This window comes from Prunus mume, linkage group LG1, assembly GCF_029339155.1.
Source record: "Prunus mume cultivar Tortuosa linkage group LG1, ASM2933915v1, whole genome shotgun sequence".
NCBI lineage: Eukaryota > Viridiplantae > Streptophyta > Magnoliopsida > Rosales > Rosaceae > Prunus > Prunus mume.
In genome coordinates, this window is record NC_142698.1 from 19,802,188 (window position 1) to 19,826,727 (window position 24,540).

The 24,540-nt window shown below is 37.8% G+C and overlaps 5 protein-coding genes across 6 annotated transcripts; 3 read left to right on the top strand and 2 right to left on the bottom strand.

Annotated features, from left to right (window-relative positions):
- Positions 1-433: 433 nt before the first annotated feature.
- PIN5 (Auxin efflux carrier family protein) lies at positions 434-2,178 on the top strand. The gene is made up of 4 exons (XM_016794479.2): positions 434-1,260; positions 1,377-1,534; positions 1,731-1,807; positions 1,894-2,178. The coding sequence occupies exons 1-4, from the start codon at positions 483-485 to the stop codon at positions 1,964-1,966; spliced, it is 1,086 nt and encodes a 361-aa protein (XP_016649965.2). The 5' UTR covers positions 434-482; the 3' UTR covers positions 1,967-2,178.
- A 1,290-nt stretch (positions 2,179-3,468) lies between these two features.
- Positions 3,469-7,645, top strand: LOC103318783 (uncharacterized). 2 transcript variants are annotated; one of them, XM_008220215.3, is made up of 14 exons: positions 3,469-3,929; positions 4,180-4,299; positions 4,461-4,517; positions 4,672-4,767; positions 4,945-5,061; positions 5,217-5,335; positions 5,434-5,535; positions 5,681-5,797; positions 5,954-6,022; positions 6,230-6,296; positions 6,588-6,641; positions 6,750-6,839; positions 6,924-6,965; positions 7,045-7,645. In XM_008220215.3, exons 1-14 carry the CDS (start codon positions 3,909-3,911, stop codon positions 7,138-7,140), a joined length of 1,167 nt encoding a protein of 388 aa, XP_008218437.2. In that variant the 5' UTR covers positions 3,469-3,908; the 3' UTR covers positions 7,141-7,645. The 2 variants fall into 2 exon arrangements, with proteins under 2 accessions (XP_008218437.2, XP_088909333.1); XM_089053207.1 differs by having other exon boundaries at positions 3,470-3,929; positions 4,180-4,307.
- Positions 7,646-10,173: 2,528 nt separating this feature from the next.
- On the bottom strand, positions 10,174-11,125 carry LOC103318784 (ubiquitin carboxyl-terminal hydrolase). Its single transcript, XM_008220216.3, has 2 exons — positions 10,747-11,125; positions 10,174-10,605 (listed from the first exon to the last, which is right to left on the bottom strand). The coding sequence occupies exons 1-2, from the start codon at positions 10,834-10,836 to the stop codon at positions 10,315-10,317; spliced, it is 381 nt and encodes a 126-aa protein (XP_008218438.2). The 5' UTR covers positions 10,837-11,125; the 3' UTR covers positions 10,174-10,314.
- A 754-nt stretch (positions 11,126-11,879) lies between these two features.
- LOC103318785 (zinc finger CCCH domain-containing protein ZFN-like) lies at positions 11,880-15,662 on the bottom strand. The gene is made up of 7 exons (XM_008220217.3): positions 15,124-15,662; positions 14,162-14,319; positions 13,896-13,958; positions 13,649-13,768; positions 13,185-13,475; positions 12,645-12,974; positions 11,880-12,427 (listed from the first exon to the last, which is right to left on the bottom strand). Exons 1-7 carry the CDS (start codon positions 15,206-15,208, stop codon positions 12,146-12,148), a joined length of 1,329 nt encoding a protein of 442 aa, XP_008218439.1. The 5' UTR covers positions 15,209-15,662; the 3' UTR covers positions 11,880-12,145.
- A 5,093-nt stretch (positions 15,663-20,755) lies between these two features.
- LOC103318787 (GDT1-like protein 3) lies at positions 20,756-24,443 on the top strand. Its single transcript, XM_008220218.2, has 9 exons — positions 20,756-21,191; positions 21,291-21,356; positions 21,816-21,956; positions 22,204-22,302; positions 22,499-22,571; positions 22,923-23,008; positions 23,518-23,601; positions 23,870-23,929; positions 24,040-24,443. Exons 1-9 carry the CDS (start codon positions 21,111-21,113, stop codon positions 24,226-24,228), a joined length of 879 nt encoding a protein of 292 aa, XP_008218440.1. The 5' UTR covers positions 20,756-21,110; the 3' UTR covers positions 24,229-24,443.
- Positions 24,444-24,540: the final 97 nt, after the last annotated feature.

The following is a 24,540-nucleotide window of genomic DNA, read 5'->3' on the forward strand; positions in this document are numbered from 1 at the left end:
ATATACACCCACCACCACCACCAACCTACCTATCTCTTCATGCAGTCTTCATAACTATTAACTAACATGATGTGTTTGAACTCTCCAAGACTTTTTCGACCGAATTTCATAAGTAATTAGGTCCGTTCAGAAGGCAATTTTAACTGTTTCAGGCAAAAGTTTTCCTTAGGATAGAAACATCCCAGTTTCAAGATATTCATCAAGTCCGGCAAAAGGCCATACACTATAACTGTTTGAAAAAAGTCGTATAATTTGTTTCTCATTCGCTTAATGATATTGCACGTTACATCATCTTTGCAATAACATCGATCCCTCCTAAAAAGATAAAAAAAGAATACAAAAAGACAAAGGAACAAAGTTTGCTTTGTCCTGCAGTGCACTGTGTGCATGCATATATATATATATAATAAGTAGCCAATCAAGTTCATCAACATTTCCAAGCTAACTATACATTCACTAGAATTAATATCATTCTTGCAGAGATGATAGGTTGGGGAGATGTTTACAAGGTGGTGGTGGCCATGGTGCCACTCTACGTTGCCCTAATTCTAGGGTTTGGTTCTGTGAGGTGGTGGCGCATCTTCACTCCCGAACAGTGTGGTGCAATCAACCGCTTTGTTTGCTTCTTCACTCTCCCACTCTTCACTTTTGAATTCACAGCTCATGTTGATCCTTACAAATGGAACTACCGCTTCATTGGTGCGGACGCCATCTCAAAACTCATAATCGTGGCGGTGCTCGCGTTATGGGCCAAGTGTAGTAGCAAGGGAAGCTATAGTTGGTCCATCACAAGCTTCTCCTTGTGCACTTTGACAAATTCGCTTGTGGTAGGGGTACCCTTGATGAGAGCCATGTATGGTCAGGTAGCCGTTGATCTTGTTGTTCAATCATCGGTGGTGCAGGCTATCGTGTGGCTGACAATTCTTCTGTTCGTCTTAGAATTTCGACGAACGGGGTCGTTAGACATGCATATGATTTCGGGGACTAACACAAGTCAATCGGTGGAGCAAGGTGAAGGAGGGAAAGAGGTAGAAGGGTTGGCTGCAATGAGCACGATGAGCAGCAGTAGGCCTTCTTTCTGGTACTTGATGAAGGCTGTGTGGCTGAAACTTGGGATGAATCCCAACTCGTATGCGGTTTTCATCGGGATTGGATGGGCTTTTATATCAAGCAGGTGGCATATTGAGTTGCCAAGCATCATGGAAGGATCTGTTTTAATCATGTCAAAAGCTGGTACAGGCACTGCCATGTTTAGCATGGGTGAGTGACACACTGACACTGATACGTATATATGTTCTTTTATATATATGTATGTAGATATATGTGTCGTACGTTTTGATATTCATATGTATGCATGTATGTATGTATGTATGCAGGTATCTTCATGGCACTGCAGGAAAAATTTGTGGCGTGCGGGACGAGCCTGACTATAATAGGGATGGTTTTGAGGTTTATTGCTGGACCAGCAGCCATGGCTATTGGCTCTATCGCTGTAGGCTTGCATGGTGATGTTTTACGAGTTGCCATCATTCAGGTAACTCCCAATTTGGTTTTATTTAATTTGATGCTTGGTCAGATCTGACTAGTTCCCAACGCCCCACAATTATTTTCGTTAATGGGTATTAACTTTTATTAAAGAAATTGAAGCTAAGTAGCGCACTGATTGTTTGTTTTTATGCTCACTAATTAATTTGATATGAATTGTCAACTTGGACTTGAGCATATTGCAGGCAGCATTGCCGCAGTCCATTACCTCCTTCATATATGCCAAAGAATACGGACTCCATGCAGAGGTGCTCAGTACAGCGTATGTAGCTGCCTCTCCTTATTAACATATTTAATTAAAGAAATTCCTATTTCTAACTGATCTAACTCATGTGTGTGTGCATGCAGGGTGATATTTGGCATGATAGCGTCCCTTCCAGTGTTGATCGCTTACTACGCAGTTCTAGAATTTGTGCATTGACGACGTTTCAACCAATCCAATGGATCGCGGTCGAGGGGAAAGAAAGATGATCGCTGCCTTGCTCCTGGTCCTCATTTGTTTGAAATTTTGTTGTTTTTGGTTTCTGTATGATCATGGCTTAAAGCTACAGAGGCTAATTAAATTAGTGTTGTAGTTGCCGAAAACTTGTAATCTAATTCACATTATTATCCTAATCTCATTCAACCCAGAAATGAGTCTTGCCTTCCTCTTCCTCAGGAGGCTGATTGAAAATGAAAACCCAAATGACAGGCCCATACTGGTCGTTTTAGTATTTTTCTGCTTTGGGCTTTGGAAAGCCACGTTCAATGAGAAGGGACTTATGTTTGAATCTTGATTGCGGGAGAGGCTATAATGAGGAGTTTAAAGTAAGGAGGCTATTTGAGAAAGTCAATCTCACCATCAACAAATGTAAAGAAATCATGAGACTTAAATATTTTAAATGTTTTGATGGTAGGATTGGTCTCCTCAAATAGCCTCCTCACTTTAAACTCCTCGTTGTAACCTCTTCCGATTGATTGTGACAATTCAACAATTTGGACAAACTTTGATTCGTGATATCATAATCATTGGGAGGGAGCGGGACCACATCATTGATATTTTTTATAGAAATAGAAGAGGAAAAAGAAAACAATTATTGTCCATTCATTTTCATGTCTCTCTCATTTATTTATACACACAAAATGAAAATGAGAATGATATGCCCATGCCATGATGAGAGTTGATTATAGAAAACGTAGTGAAGGAGAAGCTTGCGATGTGAAAATGTACGAATTTTTTAGTTTTTAAAATTTCCTTTGCCTTTTGCCTTTTACCTTTAACTTTTTCTTTTTCTTTTTCTTTTTCTTTTAAATTAATTTTAATTGATGTGTTGTCCACCTCATTTGCCACATAAGGTAGTATGAGAATGTGGTATACAAATGTGGTAAGAGTAACATTATTCATATATAAATATGCAGCTGCTTGCTGCAACGTAACACAGATATATTGTAGACATAAAGCGTTTGTTACACGCTTTTTTTTGTTTGGATAACTCTCTCTTACTTACGCCATAAGCCGTTGCATATAAATTCTAATCTAAGAGAACGATAAAAAGATAGATGCCATTTATTTATTTATTTATATTTTTATAAAAGTAAAACTGATGAAATCAAAAGATTAAGATACAACAAGGTTGATAATGATATTATGTCGTGAAGAAAGTGTTGTTTTCTCATCCAATTAAAAATCTGCAACATACGTTCAATTTACAAGCTAAGACGACACACCATCCACCAAAAATTTTAAATTTTAAATTTTTTGAAAAGGAAATAAAGAATACAAATTTATAAAGAAACCCATAACGTGACAACATGTTGTCCTTCCTTTCCAAAAATGAATGAATGGGTCTGTCTGTGTTAAGTATCAGAATTTTGTAATTATTGTCTACTTTTGCTCCTAATTAATCGCTCTTATTTATGATTGATGATTAAATTAAATTAAATTAAATTTGTGGAGACTAGTTTTACTTATAGAAAGGGAAGAGAAGAAGAAAGATCGTGAGAGTTGTGCTTCCCCACTATTTTTTTGACTAATGTTGTGCGTGTTATTCGGGTTTCTCTTAACAAACACCCTCTGCCTCCTGCCTCTAGACTCAATATGTTTTGTTTTGTTTTACGGTGTGATCATCATCATGTGATCATTGGTGGGTACCCAATCTTAATGCTGATGCTGCTCCTGTGACGCTCTTGTTTCTTTTTCTGATACACTGTTTCTGGGTTCCTCTTCCTGTTCCTGTTCATCTATGATCAATCATTCATCATCTTCATCGTGTTTTCTGCAACACATTCTGTTGTGTTCATCCTAAAGAGAAGAAACGAAACAAGAAAGGACAGAAATCTGTTTGTTGTTGCATGATTTCTGTTCATCGTTTTCATGTAAAAATATGAAGTCCTCCCCCAATTCTGTAAGCACTCTCTTCTTCGTCTTTCACCATATATATATATATATATATACACACACACACACACTGATATGAATTATGATGCTTTTCTTGCTCTCTTCTTCATTTTATATTCAATCAATATTGTAAATCTTCTTGATTTTGTATTCAATCTCTTCTTTATTTATTTTTTGTTAAGAATGTTTTGAGAAGCAAAACTTTTATACGGCCATTAAAATTTCTTGACATTTGTTTTATGACCTCCTCTTCTCAGGTGACTTTACGTGCAGATCCAAGAAGCGGGAAATCACGCCTTTGTAACGTTCTCCCGGCAGCTTCTCTGCTATGTCTACTGTTTCTCATACTCACCTTATCATCAGAGTACAAAGAAGAGGTATGTATGTATGTATGGTTCATCTTGCTCTTCTCATCAAATTATCTGCAGTTTCCCTTAAAATTAGAATTCAAAGTTCAGCTTCTGACTCAATATGAGGCTTTAAGAAGGGAATTTTAATCATTCTGATAACCACTACTGTTCTGGGTTCTCTTGCACAGAAATCATCACTTTGGAGAGTCACAAACAGCTTGCAGAATCTAAAGAACAAATGCAAGGTTTGTTAATCATTCCATACCGATTTTATACATTATATATATATATATATATATATATATTCCACGAAACTAGTCTATTCCGTCCTGCATCTTTAGTCTTTCCTAGAAAATGAGTTTTGGGGATTTATTACTTATAATTGTTTCTCTGTTTTAGAATCAATACAGGCCTTATGGAAGTGAGGCATTGCCTCAAGATATTGTCTCCAAGACTTCTAATTTGGAAATGCGGCCCTTATGGAATGAAAAAAAGGTAAGGTAGGTTTATGGAATCATGGATGGAACTTCTCATTAGTAATCCTTCAGTTGATGTGTTCCCTTGAATTGGGAGGATATATGTTTGTGTATGTGTATGTAACCTTTGCATCCTGTTCCAAGTGTAAGTGCTGAAGGTTTATATTAATTTTTTACTCTTGCACTGTTTTACCAGAAACGCTCAAAATCTTCAGTTAACTTGTTGGAGAAGAAAGGTGCAAATTCAACTAATTTATTTGCGATGGCTGTTGGTATAAAGCAAAAAGATCTTGTCAGTAAAATGGTCAAAAAGGTATTCCTATAAAGCCATACTCATAAAAGGTCCCAAGTAAATCTTTATTCTAAGCCCCAGCCCTACACCCCTTGAAAAAAAGAAAAGAACTGATGATAATTCTTTTTCTTGTTCATAGCTGCACAAGTAATTGCCTTTCACTCTCCATATTGCAGTTTCTGTCAAGTGGTTTTGTTGTGATGCTTTTCCATTATGATGGTATCGTCGATGAGTGGAAGGAATTTCAATGGAATGATCTTGTTATTCATGTATCTGCAATCAATCAAACTAAATGGTATGAGTCTATCCTTGCATGACTGACAAGAGAACAGTTTTGATGGAAGTTGCATTACTGAGATGTGTTTTCTTGGTGATGGATTTCTTGATGCCTAGGTGGTTTGCCAAGCGTTTCTTACATCCTGATATAGTTGCTGAGTATAGTTACATTTTTCTCTGGGATGAGGACCTTGGAGTTGAAAATTTCCACCCCAAACGGTATTGTTGGCTGCATCTCTGTTGACAAATTTCTACATACTGAATTTAAGAGTTCCAAGCTACTTGCTGGTTCTTATATCCCACATGACAGTACATTTTATTTAACAAAATGCTTGATATTTGTCTTCTTCTTTGACACTTTTAGGTATGTATCCATTGTTCAAAAGGAAGGCCTTGAGATATCACAACCAGCACTAGATTATTCCAAGTCAGAGGTGCATCATCTAATTACTGCACGTTTGAGAGGATCGATAGCACACAGGTCTCTTATAACATTTTCCTTCCTAATACTAATATTTGTGATGCTAAAGGCGTGACAGTGATAATCCGACTTCCTGGTTAATTTGAAGCATCCTTTCAAGCAGTTGTTGACTATGATATTCGTGATGTACATGATTTTGGTCCATTTTGTCTGCAGAAGGACTTACAAGGCTAGTAACAATGGGAACGGTTGTGATGGAAGCAGTACAGCTCCCCCTTGTACCGGGTAAAAATGTGTTTCGACTACAACTACCTTATTTCATTTATTTGGCTTATACTATAAAGCTTAGAAATTTGTGTTGTATGAAATTTTTTGAAGGATGGTTTTCTCTGTGTGAGCTATTTTAAGAAAATTCTGGTCAGTTACTATTGTAGTTGCAGAAGTTATCTTACTTGAGGAAGGAAAATAAAATGAAAATCTGCATTTTTGCAGGTGGATAGAAGTGATGGCTCCTGTTTTCTCGAGAGCTGCCTGGCGCTGTGTATGGCATATGATCCAGGTGTGTTTTTTCTACTGTCCTGGAACTTCAAGATAGCTTTTCTATTGGCCTTAGAGCAGAAAGCACAACAAATTAGCCAAACTAATATGAGGCTCATATTTTAGTCAGGTGTATGGTGTTAAGTTGTCATTGATAAAAAAAAAATTAAGTTGTTAGAAGATATACCTAATACTCTGTAAATCAAGCTTGATTCATAAACACACATCCACTCTCCCTTTCATGTATGGAATCACAGAAACTACAAATCTAAATTACAGTGAAATGGTGTTAATTGTGATTTGATCTTTGCAGAATGACTTGATTCATGCATGGGGCCTGGATATGCAGCTTGGCTATTGTGCACAGGCAAGCTTCTCAGTTTACTTGTTATGTCGTTTTTTTTTAATGCTTTCTTTTCTAAAGATTTCCTTAACGTTTCCTAAAGAGGCCTTTCTGGTTTTGGCGTTTAAATAGGGCGATCGAACTAAAAATGTTGGTGTTGTGGATGCTGAGTACATAATCCATTATGGTCGCCCTACATTGGGACGATCAGATGAAAATGAGGTGAGAAAATGTTTGCTGTCTTTGTGGTGCATATTTCCAGTCTGTCAGAGGCTGACTAGTTAATGTGTTGTTGGTATTTTGCAGGAATCATCATCAAAATCTAGTGGAAAGGACCATAGAGTTGATGTAAGTCTTGACATGTAATTTTTTCAGTTGATTAGGACTTTACTTGGATTAAAATTGTTTGTTGTGTATTTGTGTGCAGGTGAGGAGAGAATCTTACAACGAAATGAAGGTGTTCAAAAGGAAATGGGAACGAGCTGTCAAGGATGATAAATGTTGGATTGATCCATACAAGTAAGTAGCAAAGGTGGTTCTAGTGAGTGAGATGAGACAAGCTTAAGCTAGCTGAGATTAGGAATTAATATCATACACAACTTCACCAACTAAATGTTCTTTAGGATGCGATTGAGGGTTGCATTCATTTCACATTTAAGTAAGTCCGTGAGGCTGAATTTGTTTTGTTCTTCTTCTGCACAAGACAGTGGAAGTGTAAATGTTGGTATAGGGAGGGTATGAGGAGCAAGAAATCAACCCCCTCCCCTCTTATACTTCAGTTCAGTGAGTAGTGACAGTGAGAACAGCATATCACATTCGTCATCTTTTTGTTCTTTGGAAGTCTTTTGTTTTACTCGAAGGTGTTGTGCACTGAAGTTTTGGTGGTAAAAGTGGCTGGTTAAGCGGTAGTAACTAGTATATTGATGGAGGATAGTAGTTGTAAAGTATGACGTAGGTACATACTAAAGAGGAATGCAAACAAAGAATGAAGTAGATGCTGCAATTACTAATTGGTTTGGTAACCACAATATGTCTGTCAGCAGTGTGCTCTCTCTCTCTCTCTCTCTCTCTCCATTAAAATTCAGATAGGTATGGAGCCTCCTGACATCCATCCGCATGCCTTTTTTCATTCACACATCTCTCTCTCTCTCTCTCTCTCTCTCTCTCTCTCTCTCTCTCCATTTATCTATCTTCTGTAATACTCAATGTGTTTATAATTCAAGTGTTGAAAAGCTTTTATCTTTGCACTCGAGGTTCTAAGTTTGATTCCCCCCTCCTTTCCCCAATATTACTTTCCCCAATATTACTTGTATAAAAAGAAAAAACAAAAACAATACACAATTTGAATTTGCTACTTGTCAAACCCATACAAGTTAATAGTAAGCTAAATATATGTCCCACAACCACAACACAATGCAAGCAATCCAAAAACAAAAGGTTTAGTTTAGATTGTAGAATAGGAGGAGGAGGGAGAAAAAACAAGGAAAACGAAAATGGATAGCGTGAAATGATTGGGCTTTAGTGTGCATAGATAGTGTAACATCCATACATAGAGATAGAGGCTTACAGCTCATTTTTAGATAATTATTCAGCACAAGAGGAGAGGACACTTTTGTCAAACCCAACTTCCAAGTCATGCTTAAAAACAACTACTTTACAACTGGTTCACACTTCCAAGTCAAGCAAGCAACCAAGCGTTGTGTTGAGATTGAAAGAGGGCGACGGCCCTTGTGAAATTTCGTTGAGTTGACACAATGACAGAAATGTGAACGGGTTAGGATGGGAGGATTTTGCATAATGTAAAAGTCAAGCAAACATGATAGCAAAATTATTAGGGAAGAACACTTGAAAATGGGATTTTGTTTTTTTCAGAATAAAAGAAAACACGACCTCAGTTAGACCAGTCAGCAGTGAGACCAGTAGTACTAGTGACCAGGCCGGCAGGGAAGTCCACAGGAAACTGAGGAAGGGTATGACATGATGAAAACGCAACGCCCACCATTTGATTGTGATTGTCAATTTGTCATATATCATATGGTCCTTTTCTTTTCCTATGAGAGCAGCACATGGGTTGTCTTGTTTTGTTGGCATGTTTTGCATATAGTCATCACAAATTCACGATTCACAATTCACAAACATAGGTCAATGAGATTCCCCAAAACACTCTTTTCAATACACCAAATCAGATCGATGTGCCTCCAAGCTCACAAGCTCGCCTACTGCATGCCCATTTCTGTCTGATGAGAAACAGTTGCATGAAATGGAATAATTCTGCTATTTCCGACCAATGACATGTCTAATAAATTTTTTATAACATAACATTATTGGCCGAGAATAGCAAAAATGTTATCCCCATTACAACCAAGTTTTTCTCCTATATATAACTCTCATCAACCCCGCAACAAGCTATCTATCTATATAACCCAATTTCCACAGAAAACAGAGTTTTGGTCGATTGAGACTTTCACCTCTAACCCTCTCTACAAGGAGAGCATATTATTCATAATACAAGGGTTGTATAGAAACCAGAATAATACAAGTAATAAAGTTTACATTAATAGCCATTCAAGCCACTGTAGCAACTTTACTGGCTAAGGCTTAATTGCCCAACCTCTAGCTACCTTAACATTACTGTTGTCTACAAGCCTACACCTACATGCATATCCTCATCCACCTACAATTAAAATCAATCCATTTAGGGCTCCTCCACCACTACCAACATTTAGCAATCTCATATAGAAGTAATTCAATAGCTGGCAAGGCACTCTCTCTCTCTCTCTCTCTCTCTCTCTCTCTCCCCGCCAATTAGGGTACCCATTTATCAAATCTTGGAGCCACTCAAATCAATACATAATCTTCTGCAACTTTGGCAGGAAGGGCATAATATGCAACATGCCCTTGTGTTTTACTAAACACACTTGAAATTCAAGCACTATTAGCCATAGCCATATCCTCCCTTTTGTTTTGGCTGGAAACAGGAAATGTAGCCACTTCAAAAGGAGAAGCATAAACTATTAAGTATCTATCTATTTACCCAATGAAATGCTTGAAATTGCAAATAAATACACAATAACAGATCATCAAACAATTCACTTTCTTCTAAACATCCAGTGCAAGACCAGCCAGAGTAGAAAGCAGTGCCATTATATTAGAATTTAGAAGCAGCCAAAACATTAACCAAAACATGTCTACTTCAATATGAACACGGCCCACTATTACAAATTAACAATTAAACATATAACAACAGCAGCACAAACACTAAAATAATAGACAATTTGAATCTTAATCCTTGTCATGAGTGTCACAGCAGCTCTACTGAGCACTTACATTAATTTATTGTTTTGAAAAGTCAATAAAATATCATAAGCCCCCAATAGCTCCATTAACAAGGACAATGTTTCCTCAAATACCTCACAAAATTATGCTAATCCTGCTATTCTAGCAATGTGCCATCTCCAGGCATTGCTTATTTCAGCAAAAAAATAATGGAAAATATCCCACTAGAGATTAGCAAAAACTAACCTGGAAATAGCACCCCTCCTCCCCACAACTGATAAAATATAAAATTTCTGAACTTATAAACAAACAAATCAAGAACAGATATTCTTTTTTCATCCAGACTCCCAACAAAATTAAGGTTACCCCAATTAAAACAATATAAACTATAAATTATTAAATATAAAATATAGGGAAAGAGTTAGATATGGCATCCAAAGCAATTACAGGTCTTGGGAGTGAACGAACAGAAGCCAAAGGGCCGGTTGGGAATGTTGCAATTGATGGCATAGCAACAAGGAGACGGCAAGCAAAGTCCTTTGGCACCTCCGCAGCAAGTACACAATGCACAAATCTGAAAGCTCCGCAGCCTCCTTCTGGTCTCATTCATCACCAAAGTCTTGAAATTTTCAGCTCCTACGAGTGGCACCAGCGGCTCCACCTTGTCTTTTTTATCCGTGGCAGCTGCTGCCACCGCCGCAGACCCATTTGCCTCACAAACCAAAAAACAAACATTTCAATCCACAGCATAGCATAAGCATAACCCAGAAAAAATCATGTGCAGTTTGACAGGAAAAAGTAAAGAGATCTAGGAAAGAAAGATATATAGTGGGTTTTGAAGAGAAACACTCACATGGGTTAAGCTTGCTTCAGTGGTAGTGAGAACAGTAGCCAAAAAGAGCAGGAATATGAGAGAGAAGGTGACCCCATGAGCAGGCATCATGGTTTCTTGAGATGGGCGTAGTACTTTGGTTTGGAAAAGGTGATGGGAATTTGGAAAGGGTGTGAGCTGTGAATGTGAAGTGGGTCTTGAATGATCTCTCTCTTTTTCTTGAGAGAGAGGCCTTGATTTGGGTTTTGGTGTATCATAAATGTTGAAGCTTTTTAATGGGTTCTGCTTAATTTATTAGGTGGTGTGAAATTCAGAGGATTGCAAAATGGTTGTTGCATATTTTTATGGAGGGTGGGAGAAGGAGATTCAGAAAATGAAGATGGAAGTGAAGTGTGGTTTTGTTTGGGTTTGGGTTTGGGTTTGGAAAAGGGAGGATGAGTGTGGTGTGAGTTTGCTCATTTCATTATGCCCTAGTGCAATGGGCATAGAGTCCCCCCTTAAGCACTAGTGTCTCTGCTGTGTGTCCACACATCTCTTGTAAAGTCGGAAGCTTTCTGCCACGTGGCAGTAAGTAATAATCATAAGATGAGTGTTTTGATTGTGCAATGGTAACATTTTTAAAATTATATTTTCCATAAGAAGAACGAATTATACAAGTGCAAGTGCCGACGATGGATCACAAGAAAGAATTGTAGCAAAAGATAATGGTGATAGCGATGGAGGAGGTAATAATAGCAGGCAGCAAGCAAGCAACGGTGACAAGACAACTGGGGAGGGAGGCAGGCAGATCTTATACATATTTGTCTTGTGGGTTTGGAAAATGATTTCCATACTTACTTTTTTCTATTAGTCTTTGGATTTTTGCCTATTTTGCCTTTTCCCTTTGACTAAAAAAATTATAGTGTCATAGCAACAAGGAAAAGGATCATGCGTGACAAAATATAACTGTCAACACTAATTAGAAAAGTGAAGCAACTTGCAAGCAAAATATATTCAAGCATTAGGCTGAGAAAAGCACAAGCATAGAGAGGAGGGCCATTCCAAACCTGAGGGTGACTGCAGTGAAGATTCACCGGAAAGTGGGAGTTAGGCCATTATAATTTGCAACAAGAATTGATTGACATACGATACCCGCGAAGAGTAAATCACAAAGATCAGAAAAATTGGGATCTTGGACAGACAGAACAGAATGTTCACATTGGGTTTTCCAAATGTGACAATATTTGCAGATTTTTATACAATGAGCAATGTGAAATTCAGAAGGCTGAGCCTCTGTCAGCTGAATGCATTTTCAGGACATAATCAACTTGACATGTATTCTGTAAATTTCCAGCAATTTGGAAATCAATTTACAGATTACTCTTGTTTTAACCCCCAAAAGATTGTTAATGTAAATGGCTCGTTTTCGAGCAGCTTTCTTTCAGTCCTCTGTGTCAATATTATCATCTCCAGAAGGTATCTGCCTAGGTTCTGACAGTGAAAGTCTCCTGGGATTTGCTGATCCTGCTTCAACTAATCCTTCTGATGATAAATTTAATGAAGTGGTCGCTGACGTTGAACCCAACAAACGCCGGGCTGGGGCATCAGCCGAAGATGATGCATTTGGATTATATGTGAAGATACCCATAGGGTGGTCAAACTTGCAACTCGGACCGAACTTACAGATACCATAACGAGAATAAAAGATGCATAAAGGTTCTCCCTGTTGAAAAATTGTAACAGGTTAAACATGTAACATATCTTCAAATTAGACTATTTATTGGAAGATATAAAACGCACACAGAGACATCTCTATATAACAAGGGGTTATAGCTCAAGTCAAAATCATGAGAAGGAACATTCAAAGCAAGAAAAAAAAAGTAAACAAGGAGTAAAACCCATTTGCAATTCCACCAAAAAAAAAAAAAAAAGTAACTTACCGGCCGTAAAGGAAGGCCTATTGGACTCAAAACACAGTCTGGAGTAGGAATTAATCTCTCCCTAGGATGATGGAACCTGCAAACTGCACCAAACTTACAATCACCTGTCTTCATGTAAAACTGGCACTCAGGCTGGCCAGGTCTTTCAGGAAATACATTTTCCCTCTGCAATGCATAAAACCCTACAGGTATGGAGCCAGAACGATATGGAGAAAAGGTCCCTTGAGAACCTGAATTTTCCGGTTCACCTTGGCGTGAAGTTCCATAGATTTGACTGTTTCCCACTGGTTGCTGTTGGCTCTCTGGAGATGAAACAGAGCCAATCTGGCCCTGCAAAATTACCATAAAATAAGCACATTGATACTTCTCAGGGCTCCATAGAGCATGTAAACTCTCAAACTTAAACTTAAACTCAAACTCAAAAGCTGATGCATTAGAGATTTGAAATTGAGTGCAACAAAAGAAATTGCAGGCCATCCCCTCCTGCTTCATTCTCTGGTGCACATAGCATTTTGCACTGAAGGGTATAATAAAGCTTACACTGTATGCGCTCCAACCTGGGACTGATACCACTCCCTGAGGAACAATAAGAGGAGCGTAACTTGATGGAGCTTGCCAGCGTGGACTGGGAATAAAAGATGCTCTTGACCAATTTGTAATTCCTCCCGCATACGACTGCTGACCAGGAGTAGTTGGAGATTGGACAGTAGGATATACAGGAGAGCCACGCAATGAAACCATCATATTAGTAGGTTGTGGATGGTGGTATTTACAAGTGCTTCCGAACTTGCATTGTCCAGTTCGTAAATAATAAGCACATTCAATCTCATTCTGCTAAAAAGAAAGGAAAAAACAGTTAAGAAATGTATAAACTAAGATGCACAGAGACGTCTGCAAATCAGATAGACATTTGCAGGTCTACAATATTCCTCAAACAAAAATGAAACAAAGAGATGAAAGTCAAGTCAAGTCACAATGAGCGAGAGGAAAACAGAAAAGCGAACCGGTCGAAGTGGATAGCCTAAGATATTTAAGGCAACTCTTCCAGCAATTCCTGCTTTGTCTCTAGGATGATGAAACTTGCATGTTGCTCCAAACTTGCAAGTTCCTGTCTTCAGGTAGTACTGGAGGGCAGTTCAACAAAGATTATTAGTATGTCACCAGAACCAAAATTGACAAGAATCACAGCACATTAAGATTTAAAGGAATATTACTATGTCACAAACACCAAACTTTGACAGAGATACATGCCTGACATTCAGGTTGTCCAATTCTTTCTGGGAACTCTCCCTTCATCCTTGCAGTGGCAATAGCCTGGTAAAAAACAGCAGCTTGTTATATATATAATTAAAAATAACAATTTCACAAAAACATAAAACCAAGCTACAAGAGAAAAAGATTCAATATAAGATACAGTAGCATGAAGTGTACTACCCTTGTGCATTCATGTATGGTTAAAAGAGTATCACATTAAACCTGAGTTCATGAAATTTTGTCTAAACATGGTTTAACTATACCAGCTTCCGGTTAGGAGGATGATTAAAGCGACATGTTGCTCCAAATCTACAAAGGCCTGTTCTGATGTAATAAGAACAATCTGGCTCTCCGGTACGCTCGGGATAGGACCCAGGTTCCAGTGTTTCACTTGATCTCAAATTCATTTGCCACATTGCATCTGAAAATAATGTATTACGAGTAAGTTCATTACATTGTATCAATACAAACTTATCGAAATGTAAATAACAGGTTCATTTTCAATGAGCCCACATCCTCTGGCTTCTGTTCCTATTTACTTACAGACTTAAAAAAAGACAAGTAAATAAAGAAATTCTGCCTTGAAGCTGCAGTTAAATTCACTGCTTGCAGGCTTAAAAAACAATGCCAAAGATTATATGTTTGGGAAATTCAGTGACTGAGATTATCTAAAAAGCTTTGAAGGAAGACAGTTCCTGAAAGCCGAATAGCAGAAGATCACATTTCATCTAAATTGGTTTTGTGATGAGGCCCCTCCTTACAATTTTGTACTAAAAGACTTTCCATGTTTGAGTTGTCACGGGATAGCTAAAACGACCATTATTGACAACTCCAAATTCCATATATAGCAGGCTATACAGCACATTATAAAAATTCAAAGCACGAAAGCAACAAATTCGCATACCAAAAAAGAAGCAAAATAACCACATTTGAGAAACACAAATAATTAATTAATTAAAAATAAGGTATGGTCTCAAATCAAGAGAACAATGCAAATTCATGCTGCCGGGGATCGAAATTGACTTGGTTAATTAAGATATGAAGCATTGGTCATATCTGAATCGAGTAAAGGAAGGGGCAAAACGGACAATTCAGATGAGAGGAGGCAGCCATCGTGATTGAGAAACAAGGAAACAATGGGAAAACAAGAGAAACATAAACAGAGAAAACAATGACAAGAAGTAAAGACAATGTTGAGGTGCAGATAAAGAGTTTAAAACGAGACCTTGGGTCAAGGAGGGTGACAGTGACGGAGCGTCGGTCACGGGCGCGGCAGCACGAGACATGGGAATTCCGGCATCGAAGTCCATGAGATGGCTGCTCCAGACGGCGGTCAGCCAGTCAGTCAGTCAGTCAGTGAGTCACAACCACCACCACCACGTCGTCACTCTAGCAAAGCCGACCGGAATTCCCATTCATTCACTCACCCTCCCCCCACCTACCTGTCGTCGTCACTCTAGCCAAATCCCCTCAACGATCAGACACTATCCCTCTCTCTGTCTCTCTATCTAAACCAGACAAAACCCGAGCAACCAAGACCACCAAACAAAAACAGAGCCAAATTAACAAGAATAACAGTTTCTAGAGAGAGAAACTTTTAGGAAGGGAGAGAGAAAGTTGTTTTAGGAGAGTCTGATTTGATGATGAGAGAGAGAGACAGAGAGAAAGAGAAAGAAAGAAAGAAGAACCAGAAGAGAGAGAGCGGTGTGTTCTCCTCTCCACAAACGAGGAGAGGAATAAAAACCAACCATCTCTCAACCAGACAGCTTTTTCACCCGCGTTTTGGAAATAAACGGACCAACCCCACGTTCTTCCCACCCCGCGACTGCCTCCTCTGCTATACTCGCTCCCTCTTAGCCACGCGTGCTCCTCCTCCTTACCTTTTCGCCGTGCTTATTGCTACTTCAGCTTTTATGTTCGACGTCAATGCCTAAACTAATTTTTTATTCGACACGTGGTCGACTTACGCAGCGAGTAGGTCCCGCTTCACGGGCTGCGAATATGCGCTACATTAAACCGGATACCAGAAACTCGGACCGCTTCTTATAACCTCTTTTACTATTTCCAGCTTATTTCTTTACATTTTCCAGTATCTGCTCCCTCTCTCAAATTTCGTTTATCAATTAATCTTTCATTTATGTGATTTTTTTTAATTTATAAATAATCGTTATCTTACTAGTAATCAGTATATATTATTATTAATGGGGAGGTTTTACTTTTGTTGGAAATATAATAAAAGGACGCCACGTATTCAATTCTAAACATATAATATATTAAGCAGGACTTGTTGAAATTTTACTATTTTAATAAATAAAAAAAGTGGATATAAATAGTCAATAGCATTGATCCATAGTCGATGCATGAGTTTTGATTGGGCAGGTCCCTCCCCTTGATATTTTTATGCCACGAAGAAACAAAGCTTTACCTGAGCGCTCCCGTTGGAGCTTCTGGTTTTCCACCTCATTTCCTGCTTCAAAACCAAGTGACATCGCAATGGAAACATAAAAAACAAAAAAAGAAAGGGTAACCGGTCTTTACTATAGTTTTCCAACCTTTAAAAAAAGGGAAAATCAAAGGAACATACTACTAGTATTGTGGTTTGGAGTAATTGCTCTCCCATGTAAGGTTTTGGGTTCGAATCTTATCAGCCGTGTAGTATATTATCGCTCCCTTCAATAAGAATAGTTCTCAAAAGAAAAACCCAAAAAAGGAAATCAGAATAATTGAGGTGACATTGGCAAACTTGAAAAATAACTTTTTTATATCTGTAGATGGCAGGGCTGTGCAAAGCAAGATGTCAAATTTTCCCACTTTTATGCACGCAATGGATTAAATTACTTTTTGAGTGTGGTTCTAATTTGTTTCTTGTAGTGCGAAATTGTACACCTTTAAATTTGCATTATTGGTTTAAAGAATGATACTTACCTCATGCTGACGAATAAATTATATAGATAGAACTAAAGTTTAGTACATAATAAAATAGATGCACAAGTACGTATGACGTGGTGATGCCTAAATATAATAATATGGTGGATTGGGAGAAGTAAAAATTGGGGTGAAAATAGAAAGAATATTTGGTGGCAAGGGGAAGAGCAAGGGCAAGTACAAGGGCAACACGAGGAACTTGTTGGGGGGTATGAAGGCGTTTGAAGCGGGTGGTGCTTTCTTTGCTTTGATGATTTAAATGTGGCGGAAGCTCGCACGCATTGTCCTCACCTCAACGTTGATTGGTTGGAACTTGGAAGGGGAAGGGGTTGGGTTGGGTTGGGTTTGGGCCCTCACCGCCCTTTCCTTTTTATCTCTCTCGCATCGCATACGCACGCATACGCATACGCATACGCATCCGCATCTTTTATTTCATCTTTTGGATTTTGTCCTGTGGGGTGCATTTCTGACTGAGAGGGACAAAAGGAGAGGATTAGAGCTCTACATGTGGACGATTTCCATTTGTCCTTTCAACTTTGTTTTTTCTATGCAGGTGCAGCAAACAATAACCCCTTCTACAGCTTCTATTCTACCAATTTGGTTGGCTCTATACCCTATGGATGCTGCATAAATCACCAACTGGCCCACTTAATTCATCCATTATTTCACTTCCAATCCAATATTACCTTCTCTCTGAGGGAGGGGCTCTTGGTATTCTCTTTCTAGTTGGTTGACATATGTCCACTCACGTAACCCTAGAACTAACACCGTTAACTTACATAATTTCAAAAACCAAAAAACAAGCACACACCACAACAGCAGCCAACCCCTCATCCCCTTCCCTTCCCTGACCTCCTTCCTCAGCCACAACCCCACCACACCAAACCTCTCCTATACCCACCTATTCTCATCCTTAAATTTCCCTCAAGACTCTTCAATTCATTCGATAAAATTGATTACTGATATGCATGAATACCAGAAATCCCATTGAAAAACCATATTGAAACCCTGAAATCAATTATGAAACCCAAATTTGAGGGGATATCAGGGAGAGAAGGAGGTGGTGATGGTGGTGGGAGGAGATGGACAGCGGGTCGGGAGTTGCCGACGATGAGGAGGAGAGGGGCTACCACCGGTCAGATGTGGTGGCTGTCGGGGTTGGGTGCGGGGGCTGAATCGATTTTGGTGGTCGCTGATCGATTTATCTTTCATTTTTAGTTATTATTATTATTATTTTTTAAATGAAAGTTAACATTGTTATTGTTGGGGTTAAAAGGGTGGACATATGTCAAAAAGTTCCACTAAGGACACAAGGGAACATGGGATTTGGGAACAGCAGATCCAGATTTTTTTCTAACATTCTCTTTTTGGACTTTCTCCATTTCTTTATGACAAGTGTCATTTTTTTTACACTTAAAAATAATGTTATTAATACATCAAACAAGCTAATTTTTGTTTTCCAAATTCATCCTTACTAAAAGTATTAGCTTTTATGTTTTTTTTTCAATTGCTCCAAATATTTTTACAACTTCCTTACTACCTTGTAAAATTTAATAAGAAAAATTAGTTTTTTAATTTATAAAAAAAGTATGTTTTGTGATATTGTTGTCGTGAAAATGATATCATCTTTCTTTTGTGAAAAAAAACTCAGGTTTGTTCTTATTTAGAATTTTTTTAACAAGGTGGTAAGAAAAATTGTAAAAAAAACTAGCTTGTGAAAAAACAATTAATAAATTTAATACAGGTAAACTTGGAAAATAAAAACTAGCTTATGTGATGCATTAACGACATTGTTTTAAGTGTAAGGAAATTGACACTTGTCATAAGGAGAATAGAGAATGTCCAAAAGAAAATGTTTGAGAGAAGGTTGCTAGCATTTTCATTTAAGATTTCGAATTTTATTTTATTGATATAGTGATACTTTTCTTCTCAATATTTAAAGATATTCCAAGTTTTATCTCGTTGATTAAAAGCTTATTTATTGTATTGTCTAATTTTTTAAAAATTTGAGAAATAGTATGAGCCTTTGTAGAATTTCCTATCATAAAGGGTTTAAGTTACCATATGTTTCTTACACACATGCTTTGTGTGTGTTTGACATGTGTAAGAATCAGAGGGCTTTTTCTTCCGATTACAAACGGGTCAGTAAAGGGCGATGGATGAAATTGCCCATTGAGCCTGAGTTTGAAGATCAAGCTCCAAGAATGCTTCGAAAGGACAGTAGGGTCATAGAAAACACCTTGGTTACCTTCACCAACAAAAATAACACCAGCTTATAGATAAATTCTTAGTTTGGCATGAGAAGTTTGTGGCATGGGAGCAAAATTGTCATGAATTTAGCATTGAAGAGAAAACTAAGTGTTTCTAGGAGAAATATGGGGTATTAAGGTTGGAGTGAAAAGATTTTGCAAAGAGGTTTGGTTGAGCATGAGGAAAAAGAGAGAAAAATGTGGCTTGAGTGTTTTTCCGGCAGCTTGACAAAGACTCTGTCAAGTGTCGAACAACTTGCCAATAGGGAAAACTAAGGGAAAAGGATGGGCTGAGCATGAAATTGCTGGGTTTTGGGAGTAAGAGAGGAAGCTTGCTCTCTGAAGTGGTTAATGCTTGTTGGGTAGAAGAGGCCTTATTGATAGCCCTGGAAGCCATCTTTTCCTAAGAAACCCTAATGGTTTCTAGCCCATTTTGCCAAGTCTTTCCTTTATTTTCTCCCCTCATCTCTTCAATCATCATATTTTGGTGAAATCCACTCTGCCCATTTGCACAAAATCAAGGATTTTTGCAAGGCCCTTTTCCCGCAACTGTATTAGAACTCCATTTTCCTCTTCCTTTTTTTATGGCCAGGTCTGATGAGGGAAATAAAATGGGTATGAATGCTGATTCAAGGGGTGATCTGTACACCAATATCTCTTGGTCTCTTGGATGTTTTGCTTGAAAACTTATTCCTTCCTTCCCAGTAACCCACGTGGTCTTCCAAACTCCTTCGTGGCTTTGTTCTTCAGCCAAATGCTAGAGTTTTGCAACTTTTCTATTGTAATTGTATGGGCCAAGTTGATTTCTTGAGTAAGTGGGCTTTCTTTATCAAACATTTGGGCTTTTGGTTGAGTCAATAAGCTATTTTGGTTGAGCTATTTTTGTTTGGAGTGATGGACTATTCTTTTCTCTCTTCACCTTACATGTTTATGAAATGAGCTCCCAAGAACCTGACTTCTATTTCTCCATCAATGGGTCTCATGACAATTTATTACCATTCATATCACAACTCACTCAAGCAAGCCCTGCATCTTGCGTGGCTTGGGCCCACTTGTAGCGTGGCGTGTTGCTTATTTGCTTGGCATGACATGCGTGCAAAGTGTATATGACTAACTTTCGCATGCCAAAATCGGGTTTCTTCTTGATAAGGTATTGCATTGGGCCGAACCGTAAATTTTTTGGGCATCAACAGAATCCATTAAACGTTACTTGATTACTTGCAAGAGGATTGTGTGTTTTAGATCTAAGCTCCCTCAATTACTTGATTCCACTGTTCAAATCGAAAATACAACAAATGTGACCAAGCACATGCTTTATCTACAACTTCAACCAAGCCATTTCACCTAAGTGAAACTCTTGAATATCAAGCAATGAATGTCTAAACCATGATCAACTTCAAGTTATAGTCAGTGGATCCCAACTTTGAAACTCATCCTTCTAGCAACAACCCGAAATTAGGAACCAAATACCATAAATTGTAATTAGCAATTTGGTTGGTTTTCACTGTCAAAACGTCAAAACCATTTTAAAACTGAACCAAACCGCATTGCTTCAATTTTGTCGCCGCGATTTTCATAGTTTATAATTTGCTATAAACTCAATCCAACTATCCATTTCGTTTTTTTTTTGTACATGTCATCTTTCATTGTATAAAAGGAAGGAAATGAGTTATTTGACGCGTATAAATTTTTATTTTTCTTTTCTTGTTTTTGGTTTTCTCTGTAGTTGTTACTTCACTTGGGTCAAACCTTTTCCCTTTCACAGTTTCACACTCGTCTCTCCACCATTTTAATATGTGAACCGTTCATACCCCACCTTCTAGAGATCTTCGCTGATTAGCAAAGATCTCTCACTCTGTCTGTCTCTCAGATCTCACCAATTTCCATGGGCTTTGCGTAGGATCTTAGTAAGGACTAAGCTAGGAGGAAACTTTTTTTTGGATTCAGATCCACTTTCCCGAGAAAATTCCCCCTTAACTGTTCTCTCTGATTCCGTCGTCTACCTATCAGAGTTTCAGACCTTCTAATTCCTGCCGTCATGGGTTTTCGCTCAATTCCTAGAACATTTGCGTATGCTCTCGCCCTCACTGTGCTATTCATCTTTACCGTTTCTGCTCAGGTAGCTCTCTCTCTCTATCTCTCTCTGTGTCTCTCTCTATGCATATTGCGTGTGTTTATATATATGTGATTTAATTGTGATAATTTGTTCGATGATTAGGAGTCTGGGGTTGAAGCTGAGAGGGGAGACTCTAGTGGATCCAAAGATCTCGGCCGTCGTAGCAAGGTTTGACAACAATCATCTCTCTTTCTCATTTTACAATCTGTTTGGTTGCTGAGAAAATTTAGGTGAAATGAAGACAAAGAAACGTTTTCTAACAACCACTAATCTGATGCATCATCTTTTTCTTATCTGATTGTGTGCAAGTTACAATGTGATGCTTCATAAACTGGTTAGAGTGTGAGTTGGTAGCTTGTATATCATTCAATTGTATTTTTCATCGAATTAGGTAGTATTGTGTAAAATAAGTTTATTATTTGATTTGATTTATAGTCTGACGATTCAGAAATTTGGAAACAGCAATTTTGAAGTGGAGCTTTATTTGTAGGTCTGAAATTCAGTCGCAATTAAGTTGATTTTGGTGCTATTATGCACAAAAAAAGTATTTGGTTTAAATGGAAGATTTAGTATCTTGTTCTTTGATTTTACTTGTCGATATTTATATATATTAATTTGTTTGTACAGATTAATTTGGGCTTTCTTGAAGTTAATGCTCTTGGACGCAAGAATGAGGTTGATGCAGTTGCTCTTGGTCTCAATGTGGACTCCGGTCTTGGAATTTTTGATGCCTTTATAGCAAGCTTGTCAATGATACTAGTCAGTGAGGTTTGTGCACAAAATTCCTGGCATTGTTTACACCAATTCTACTTTGAAGCTTATGGTCGATTACTAGAGATTCTTGCATATTTTTTCAGTTAGTAATTAGTGATCCCATAAAAAAAATAGGAATAAACTTGAAAACTTGAAACCAAGTCAAGTGTTTTGATAGGTTTTGATAGGTTTTGACTCTGTTTACAAGGCAGAGACATAATGATTAAACTAATTTTCTTCTAATTGACAAAAATGCTACCAGATCGGAGATGAAACATTTATAATAGCAGCTCTTATGGCAATGCGTCATCCCAGGTCAATTGTCCTATCTGGTGCACTCACTGCCTTGGTTATAATGACGGTAAGTTATCTAATTTTCTGTTTCTATTATAGCATAAGTATAATAACATTTTCCCTTTAACATCTCTGCTTTATTTTTGCGGTTCTAATATGCAATCTGTTTGCATGGTCTTGTACTGGAATGGTTCAGAAACTGCGAAGTGCCATTTCTTATTGTGGATGTAATCAAGATTTAAGTTGTTGTACATGTCAATTAGGTACTTTCCACTGGACTTGGTAGGATTGTGCCAAACTTGATATCAAGGAAGCATACAAATAGTGCAGCTACAGGTAATTTTTTTTCCCCGGGTACTTGACCACTAAGATATTTCTGAGAATTTGATTTCCATAATTTTTTGGGCAACAGATGCATGGCCTTGCTTCAAGGTGTTTTTTCCCTTCTCTTTATTTGTCTCTCTGATGTGTACATTTTTTAATAGATTTGTTGCAACTGTTCTTTAAGATTCCCTGTTTATTTAACAGCCGTGATTCTTGTAATTTTGTATTGGTCACTCTTGTATTTTGTCTAGTATTTAAGGCTTCATTTTCTTCTTTATGTTTTTCCTATGGTGGCTTATGAAATTCTACGGTTTTTGTTGATAGTACCTCAAGTATTGTAATTCTATATATTTTTTTTTGCAGTTCTTTATTTATTTTTTGGGCTGCGTTTACTTTACATTGCTTGGAGATCAGATCCAAAATCGTCCCAGAAGAAAGAAATGGAAGAAGTAAGTTTTTTTTTATTTCAAAAAATAACAATTTCATATTCTGTCAAAGTTTTTGACTCGTTTATGATATGTTTGCACATTATTAGCCTTTTCCTGATTCGTGTTAATTTATAATCTATAGAGAGACAGATGGTAAACTAACAAACAATGTTTGATGCCTGCATTAGTAATGAAATTGGGTGAATTGTCGTCTTATCTTTTGAACTTATTAGTGTAATTGGTTTCTGGTTGGGTTAACCATGTTGGTATCAGATATGCTTATTCTCCTTCACCTCTGTTATTCATGCTGAGGAATGTGAAAGCACTAGGTGTTTAGGAGAAGTTGATTTCATCTCTTAGAATTCATATTTGTTGTTCTATATTGATTGCCTATATTATTCCTGATGTCTGATAACTTTTTGTATGATGGGCCAATAGCATATATGTGCTTTCAACTTGAATGTTGTCCCTCGATTAGTCTAATTTGGTGTTTTAATTGTTTAAATCTGGTTGACACCCAATTTATCCAGGTAGAAGAGAAACTTGAGTCTGGACAGGGGAAGACAACCTTCCGCCGTTTCTTTTCCAGATTTTGTACACCAATCTTTTTGGAGGTATGACTGTTGCATTGTATTTATTTTAATGATTTGGTTTCTTTTCTTTTTGTTAATTATAGATTTAGTCAGGACCTTTACTTGTAGCACCTATAACCTATATATGCTGCATGCACATCATGCTTGTAGTTTTAGCAAATATGATCCATATCTTATTCTATAGCTAGTCATATTGAGAATAAACTCCTACAACTTAGAACTTTTAGCTGTACTTTTGAAGTCTTGTGATATAACCTCCATAACTAATTTATTCTGTTTGCTGTTGCAGTCATTCATTCTAACGTTTTTAGCTGAGTGGGGAGATCGTAGCCAAATAGCGACAATTGCTGTAAGAGAAAACATTCCTCTCTCCCCTGTTGTCATAGTTCATGTTATATTTTGTGACTTTTCCTGCGGGAATGAGATGAATTTATTTGTTGCTTCCTTTTGACCTCGCAGCTGGCAACCCACAAGAATGCACTCGGAGTAGCGGTAGGTGCGACACTAGGGCACACCATCTGCACGTCTGTGGCTGTGGTGGGAGGGAGCATGCTGGCATCCAAAATCTCCCAACGCACTGTTGCTACAGTTGGAGGCTTGCTATTTCTATGCTTCTCCGTATCATCATATTTTTATCCTCCTCTATAAGAGTGAACTGTATGATATACTCTAGGCTAACCTGATTCTTTAAGGGCTTTCAAATGCTCTACACATTTTGTTTTTGCGTTTTCTGCTTCCTTTTTCATTTTTTTCTTCTTCTTGGGAATCCTTCACATGGTAGAGTATGATACTCGTTTATAACAGATCATTCTTATTCGTTTGTAATATGTAGTATATGGAGATATTGATTGCTTTCCTCCCCACTCCACTTGCATTGTAGCCTTTTGAAAAGAAACAAGAAAGTTTGTGAAATCATTTATATCGACCCATTGTTATGCCAAATGCATACTACCAAGGCAA

Coding starts and splice junctions, on each gene's coding strand:
- LOC103318785 (XM_008220217.3), bottom strand. CDS start 15,208: ATGGACTTCGATGCCGGAATTCCCATGTCTCGTGCTGCCGCGCCCGTG. Junction 13,476..13,648: donor TAGGCTATCCACTTCGACCG/GTTCGCTTTTCT, acceptor TCTTTTTAGCAG/AATGAGATTGAATGTGCTTA. Junction 12,428..12,644: donor TAGGCCTTCCTTTACGGCCG/GTAAGTTACTTT, acceptor ATTTTTCAACAG/GGAGAACCTTTATGCATCTT.
- LOC103318784 (XM_008220216.3), bottom strand. CDS start 10,836: ATGATGCCTGCTCATGGGGTCACCTTCTCTCTCATATTCCTGCTCTTT. Junction 10,606..10,746: donor CTGAAGCAAGCTTAACCCAT/GTGAGTGTTTCT, acceptor TTGGTTTGTGAG/GCAAATGGGTCTGCGGCGGT.
- LOC103318783 (XM_008220215.3), top strand. CDS start 3,909: ATGAAGTCCTCCCCCAATTCT. Junction 5,062..5,216: donor TCAGTAAAATGGTCAAAAAG/GTATTCCTATAA, acceptor TCCATATTGCAG/TTTCTGTCAAGTGGTTTTGT. Junction 6,023..6,229: donor ACAGCTCCCCCTTGTACCGG/GTAAAAATGTGT, acceptor GCATTTTTGCAG/GTGGATAGAAGTGATGGCTC.
- PIN5 (XM_016794479.2), top strand. CDS start 483: ATGATAGGTTGGGGAGATGTTTACAAGGTGGTGGTGGCCATGGTGCCA. Junction 1,261..1,376: donor CACTGCCATGTTTAGCATGG/GTGAGTGACACA, acceptor GTATGTATGCAG/GTATCTTCATGGCACTGCAG. Junction 1,808..1,893: donor GCAGAGGTGCTCAGTACAGC/GTATGTAGCTGC, acceptor GTGTGCATGCAG/GGTGATATTTGGCATGATAG.
- LOC103318787 (XM_008220218.2), top strand. CDS start 21,111: ATGGGTTTTCGCTCAATTCCTAGAACATTTGCGTATGCTCTCGCCCTC. Junction 21,192..21,290: donor TCTTTACCGTTTCTGCTCAG/GTAGCTCTCTCT, acceptor TTCGATGATTAG/GAGTCTGGGGTTGAAGCTGA. Junction 21,957..22,203: donor CAATGATACTAGTCAGTGAG/GTTTGTGCACAA, acceptor AAATGCTACCAG/ATCGGAGATGAAACATTTAT.